The sequence below is a fragment of the Galeopterus variegatus genome, unplaced genomic scaffold, assembly GCF_000696425.1.
Source record: "Galeopterus variegatus unplaced genomic scaffold, G_variegatus-3.0.2 Scaffold10840, whole genome shotgun sequence".
Classification (NCBI taxonomy): Eukaryota; Metazoa; Chordata; class Mammalia; order Dermoptera; family Cynocephalidae; genus Galeopterus; species Galeopterus variegatus.
The window spans coordinates 16530-23924 of NW_007736951.1; the positions used below are offsets into that span (position 1 = coordinate 16530).

General features: G+C 41.4%; 1 protein-coding gene across 5 annotated transcripts in view; it reads left to right on the top strand.

The window, feature by feature from the left end:
- NBR1 (neighbor of BRCA1 gene 1) overlaps positions 1–7395 on the top strand; it is a 29380-nt gene that overhangs the window by 5969 nt on the left and 16016 nt on the right. For all 5 annotated transcript variants that reach the window (XR_552196.1, XM_008594470.1, XM_008594467.1 and 2 more), the window contains 3 exons: positions 1738–1800; positions 3273–3291; positions 5007–5029. Coding sequence is in view for 4 of the 5 variants with exons in the window: in XM_008594470.1 (XP_008592692.1) it covers positions 1738–1800; positions 3273–3291; positions 5007–5029 (105 nt within the window). In the remaining variant the exon portion in view is untranslated. The remainder of the gene's footprint in view (positions 1–1737; positions 1801–3272; positions 3292–5006; positions 5030–7395) is intronic.

The window sequence follows — 7395 nt, forward strand, 5'->3', positions numbered from 1 at the left end:
GCCCGTGCCGGACCGGGACCGGCAACGGGATCGCAAACCTCGGCGCTGCGCCCGCACCTCGCTCAGCCAGTGAGCGGGAACCGGTCTGTATGTGGGATCCGAACCCTCGGCGGGAGCGCCACCGCACTCCCAAGCGGCGCACTGTAGCAGTGCGCCACCAGGCTGGCCCAAAGCCCATTCTTTTTAAAGCTGTAGTCCACAGCATTATTAGTATTGTACAATAATTTAGTTAACCATCCTTTATTGAAAGATCGTGTACAGCTAGAGCTGGGTCTGGAGCTCACAGACCCCTCAAGTCCATTGTCCAGACTGGGTCACAAACCCTTCACATGCAGGTCTACCAGCAGGCAACCAGAAAAAAGGTCCTTGGAGCCTTGGTTGAAGAAAGAATAGTCTTTATTTCTGCACACACACATCTAGGAGCTAGGCAGTCCAAAGAGAAACTGAGCAGCTGCCAGCAAAGTAAACATGCTCTATTTTTAGACACGAGCTCTCTGCAGCCAGCAATTCAGGGCCACTGGCCGCTGGTCCACACAACTGTGGAACACACAATAGCAACAAAACTAAAAAGATATGTTGGCGTGCCTGTGCACTAACTCCACCCACCCACACAATTTGTTTACAAATAATGTGCTGCACCACACCCAATTAGACCTGAGGCGAGGGAGCCTGATCAAACTGTTCTGTATTCCCAACAAGTTGTTTTCCGTTTTGGGTTTTTTTTTTTTTTTGCCACTATAAAATAAACTCTAGGGATATCTCTTTGTACATGTAAGTTATGCACTGTTCTATAGGGTAAACTGTCCTATCCAAAAGTGAGATTAGTGGGTCACAAAGCATGTAATTTTAAATTTTAATAGTTACTGCCAGATGCTTTAAAGAATAATTGTTGCAACTGACAGAAGTATATGGCAGTGCCCTGAATTTTTGACAACATTGGATGTTATAGCTTTTTTTTTTTTTTCCTTCCCTTTTTGTCTTTTTTTCGTGACCGGCAACGGATCGCAACCCTCAGTGTCGCGCCCGTACCGGACCGGGACCGGCAACGGGACCGGCAACGGGATCGCAACCCTCGGCGCCGCTCCCGCACCTCGCTCAGCCAGTGAGTGGCCGGTCTGTATGTGGGATCCGAACCCTCGGCGGGAGCGCCGCCACGCTTCCCAAGCGGCGCACTGTAGCAGTGCGCCACCGGGCCGGCCCTGGATGTTATAGCTTTAAAAATTTTTTTTGCTATTCTGAGGAGATGGCATCTCATTGCTTTACTTTACATTGTTTGGACTACAAGTGATGTTGAACATCTTTTTGTATTATTTGTTAGGCATTCTGATTTATTCTTCTATGAATTTTCTGTACATTTTTGCCTATTTTACCTGGGTTGTTCATCTTATCATTAGCAGTTTTGCTGATGCTCTGTGTTTGTTGCAGATATTAACCCTTTGTCTATTGTGGGTTACAGATATTTTTCCCAGGCTGCCTAGTTAGCTCAGTTGGTTGTGGTAGAGCCTTGTAACACCGAGGTCAAGAGTTTGGTTCCCTATACTGGCCAGCTGCCAAAAAATATTTTTCTCGGTTTGTTGTTTGCCTTTTGACTTTGTGGTATTTTTTTTTTTTTACTGTATAAAATGTTTAATTTTTATGTAGTGAAATATGCCTGTCTTTCCATTGTGACTTTTAGGTATTGGTTACAACCTGCCTTTTTCATGTATTGGTCATATAGTGTGTGTGTTTCATTTGCAGGTAAAAGTCTCATTTGATTTGAACACTATTCAAATAAAATACCTGGATGAGGAAAATGAAGAGGTAAAGTATATTATGCTATCCATTGCTAGGCATTCAGAATAGAAATCTTATTTCTTCAGGGTGATGTGGGGCTCGAAAAGTTCAGAATAGTGTTTTCTATATCATTTGTGCAGTGGTTTAAATGGATTTGATAATTGCACGTTCTCAGAAGTCTTGTGGCATCTTAAGTGGAGTTGAGAAGTAGGGAAGCAACATTGAAGAAGAATATCTGGCGGATAACTGTTAAAATTATATGCTGATCTTAAGTTAAAATATATCACAAGCTGCCATTTAGTTTATAATAATAAAAATAATAGTCTACGGCCATACTACCCTAAATGCACCTAAAATTGTCTGATCTCAGAAGCTAGGCAGGGTAAGGCTTGGTTAGTACTTGGATGAGATTCTGCCTGGGTTCTGTAGGCTTAATTAATTAATTAATTTAAAATAGCTAACGTTTAGGCCGGCCCCATGGCTCACTCAGGAGAGTGCGGTGATGTTAGCGCCGAGGCCACGGGTTGGGATCCTATACAGGGATGGCTGGTGTGCTCACTGGCTGAGCATGGTGCGGACGACACCAAACCAAGGGTTGTGATCCCCTTACCAGTCACAAAAAAGACAAAAAAAAAAAAATTAGCTAACCTTTATTGAGTGGTTGCAATGTGTCAGACTGACAAAAATACTGTGTATTAGGTACATTATTACCATCATCTCTATTTTATCCGTGAGGAAAGTGAAGCACAGAGAGGTTAAGTAACTTGCCGAAAGGCATGAAAGCTTGGAAGTAGTGGAGTAGGGGTTCAGTTCACACCCTCTGGCTACAGAGCTGAGACTCCTAACCGCTACATTGTGCTGCTTCTAAATGTATCTAAAATAAAGGAGGTTATAGTAGTTAAGCAATGAAATTCCTTAATTATTATTCATGACTAGCAAGTGATAGTAGAAAAAGTGAACCCTTGACCTGAGATTTTATATCTATCCTATGAAGCTAGTTTAGTAACAAATGCTAAATTGATGGGACACTTATAATTTTTTTTTTCTCATTAAACTCTGTTTTAATGGCTCTCAAAATTCTGTAACAGATTTTTTTTTTTTTGTCTTTTTTTTTTTTGGACCGGTAAGGGGATCGCAACCCTTGGTGTGGTGTTGCCCACACCGCGCTCAGCCAGTGAGCTCACCGGCCATTCCTATATAGGATCCGAACCCGCGGCGGGATCGTCGCTTCGCTCCCAGCGCCGCACTCTCCCGAGTGCGCCACGGGCTCGGCCCCTGTAACAGATTTTTAGTCAAGTTGTTTCCATTAAAAAGTACTGATTTTAAAAACTAGTAACTTAAAACTGCCACACACAAAAAAATGGTCCACAAAACATTCTCCTTTCCTTCTGAAGGTTTTACGATGCATTGTTATCATTAACCAGTCTTTTACTATTAAACTTAAATGGCCAATTGTGATGGGACACCTATAATTCACTGTTGCTTTTTTCCTTTTACAGGTATCCATCAATAGTCAAGGTAAGTCCCTGAGAGTATCTATTCAGCTTTATTTAAAAACCTTAATTTGTTCATTGTGGCACCTCCATTTCCATTCAAACCTTGTTGCAATATTTACTTTAGAGTAAAATTTGGTGGTAATAAGGTCAAAGGTTCAAATCCCCTTACTGGCCAACCGCAAAAAAAAAAAAAAAAAAAAGTACAATTTAGTCTACTATAAGGGGCCGGCCTGTGGCTCACTCGGTAGAGTGCGGTGCTGATAACACCAAGGCCACGGGTTCGGATCCTATATAGGGATGGCCGGTTCGCTCACTGGCTGAGCGTGGTGCTGACAACACCAAGCCAAGGGTTGAGATCCCCTTACCGGTCATCTTTAAAAAAAAAAAAAAAAAAAAAAGAATTCAGTCTACTATAAATTATTGGCATTGCGCTCAGTCCTCCATGGGTTACCAAGGGGTTTTTATTGCATAGCAGGTTTTTGTTTTTGTTTTAAATATGGAACACTTCACGAATTTGCGTGTCATCCTTGTGCAGGGGCCGTGCTAATCTCTATCATTACAATTTTAGTATATGTGCTGCCAAAGCAAGCACTGCATAGCAGTTTTTTGTATATAGGATGGTGCTTTTGAATGGACCCTAAGGACAACTTTAATGAGAGGTTCTCTTATATTTAAGATGCTGATATTCTGAAAATAATATGCCTCCCAGTTTGACATATATATGAAGGTACTTCAAAATGTTCATAGAAAGATTCATGTTATCTTTTAATTCTATTTTTACGTGAACTTTTTGAAGTAGCCTCATATGTCTCTTGTTCTCCTAGTGTTGCATTTGTCTCTCTCTTGTCATATATGTTAATATCAACTTATAAACAAGTGGTATTTCCAAAGTTTATTTATCAGATGGTTGGTTGTTCAGAGCCTGGAGTGCATTTTCCCACAGGAATCATGTTATATTTGAAGGTTAGTTTCCCAGGCTAGCTCCTAAAAGTCTATTTTAACCACCCGAAATGATAGTATCAAAACTATACATGAACTCTCCTGAGTCCTGAGCTTCACAACGCTTAGTGTGAGGGAGCTGGTTCAGATTTTGTAGCTGGAAGACTTCAGTTGCAACGAAAGGGGTTTAAGGGGGAGAAGAGATCTGCAGTAGCTTCTTTTTGCAGTGGGATGAGAAGACAGTTTGTCACAAAAAGGTAGTAGCTATTCATATATAAGAATTATAAGCTAAGAATTCTTAAAAGTCAGTATTAGCTGTACTTTTTAAAAAAATAAATTTTGGGGCCGGCGCGTGGCTCACTTGGGACAGTGCGGTGCTGATAACACCAAGGCCATGGGTTTGGATCCCATATAGGGATTGCCAGTTGGCTCTCTGGCTGAGTGTGGTGCTGACAACACCAAGCCAAGGGTTAAGATCCCCTTACTGGTCATCTTAAAAAAAAAAATTATTTATATTTAAGGTATATAGCATGATGTTATGAGATATATATATACAGTAAAATAGTTACCATAGTGAAACAAATTAACATATCCATCATCTCATGTAATTACCCATCTTTACCCACCCCCATGGCAAGAACAGCTATAATCTACTCACTTAGCAAAAATCCTGAATATGATACACTATTATTATCTGTAGTCCTTATGTTGTACGTTAGATTTTTAGAATTGGCAATACTTATGGAATCTTTGGGGCTGGTGCAGAAATATCACAGTGTACTTTTTTTGTCCTTTTAGGAGAATATGAAGAAGCGCTTAAGGTAATGGTTATTTTACCTCATTTTCAAATAATTTAAAAAATATTTATTAACTAAAACTTGAACTTGAATTCTATTAGCTATGGGGAGAAACTAATAAGTATAAACAGTGAAATCTATTTTCAGGGAGACCGTGATGAGTAGGACATATCACTCAGCAAAAGGCAGCTCCTAACGAAAATTTCTTCCTAGTTATTTTCTCATGTCATTGCTGGTGCCACTGTCCTAGCATTTAAAAATCCAAAAACTGGGGCCAGCCCGTGGCTCACTTGGGAGAGTGTGGTGCTGATAACACTAAGGCCATGGGTTCGGATCCCTATATAGGGATGGCCGGTTAACTGACTTGGAAGAGCATGGTGCTGATAACACCAAGTCAAGGGTTAAGATCCCCTTACCAGTCATCTTTAAAAAAAAAAATCCCAAAACTGTGGAGTGATGCTTACTTGTTCACATTTTTCATCTCCTTCTTTCACCCTGTTCCCTATAGCTCTATTATAGAATATTACAATATAAAGTGAGGGATGGTATAAACCATCCAGTTACAATCTCATGTTTAGTCAGTAATGAATTAGAGCATTCCTGGAGGTCACTTCTTTAAGGCGTGCCAAGCTATCCTTTTTTTTTTTTGTCTTTTTTCGTGACCGGTAAGGGGATCACAACCCTTGGTGTGGTGTCGCCCGCACCGCGCTCAGCCAGTGAGCGCACCAGCCAGTCCTATATAGGATCCGAACCCGTGGTGGGAGCATCGCTGTGCTCCCAGCACCGCACTCTCCCGAGTGCGCGGCGGGGCCGGCCCCCAAGCTATCCTCTCATTACCACTTTTGTAATTAAGGTTTTTCTTTAAAGTTTGAATCTTCGTTATGAACTTCCATTCCAAGACTGAGCTATTTAATACACAATCACTTTTGGTCTAGAAGGAAAGTCATGGAATTTTTCTTTTTCTTTTTCTTTTTTTTTTCCTTTTTGTATTTTTTTACTGACCGGCAACGGGATTGCAACCCTCCGTGTTGCGCCTGCCCCGTGCTCAGTCAGTGAGCGGGAACTGGTCTCCACATGGGATCCGAACCCTCGGCGGGAGTGCCGCCACTCTCCAGTGCGCCACCGGGCCGGCCCCGTCATGGAATTTTTTAAATCAGGAGCAAAGTCTACCCTTTTTGGCTTCCAGTCAGAACTTCTATCCTGGCTGCCACTTATTTCAGCAGTTTAGCCAACAGCTTCCTGATTTTTACTAAGAAGTCCTTATTTACCAGCTAGTCTCTTGGTTTTGGACATTTGCCAAAATTAGTTGAAATACCCATCTATGTTCATCAGTTCTCACTTCTATTTCCTTGTGCTCCAGTTTTCATGTGGTCTTCCTATTTCCTCTCTGCTTTTAAACTATTCTAACATGCTGTACCCCTGAAACCTTCCACTTTTGTTCAGCTCTTCCTGAATTTTCTGTTCACGTGTTCTCAAAGCTATAATTGTTTCACTAAAAGTCTTTTAATGTCTCCATAACTCTAATACCTTTCCCACGGCCACCATTTGCTCACCTGATCCAGTCAGGGAGCTCTAACCTCAGGAGTCTGTAGTTTATATAAGCCTGTCTTGCCTCAGAAAGCAAGACTTTCTAAACATTTTCTTATATGGTACTTAAGATCCCATGTTTAGGGCTGGCCGGTGAGCAAACTTGGGAGAACATGTTGCTGTAACACCAAGGTCAAGGTTTCGGATCTTACTGGCCAGCCACCAAAAAAAAAAAACAAAAAAACCCAAAAAACAACAACAAAAAAGATACTATGTTTATATTTTTACACATTTCATTACAGTTTTTCTTTTTCTTTCTTTTTTTTTTTTTATAAAGATGACCGGTAAGGGGATCTTAACCCTCGAGTTGGTGTTGTTAGCACCACGCTCAGCCAGTGAGCGAACCGGCCATCCTTATTTGGGATCTGAACCCGGGTCCTTGGTGTTATCAACACCACAGTCTCCCGAGTGAGCCACGGGCCAGCCCCATTACAGTTTTTCTTGAGCGATTTTTTCCACATACTCTCCCACGCATTTTACTAAAAGCTTCTTGGTGGTCTAGAATAGGGGTCAACAAACTATAGCCAGTAGGCTGGATGGTTGTTGTTATAAATAAAGTTTTATTGGAACACAGCCATGCCCACTCCACTGTAGCACAAAAACCATGCCATTGCTTTTTTAGTACAGTGACATAGTTACACAGAAACTATATGGCCTGCAAGGCTGAATTACTTATTATGTGGCCCTTTAACAAAAAGTTTACAGATCCCTGGTCTAGAACAATAGCTTTCAAAACTGTTGGCTATGGATTGCTGCCCCCTTTTTTTTTTTTTTTTTAAGAATTTCTAATTTTTGGGCCGGCC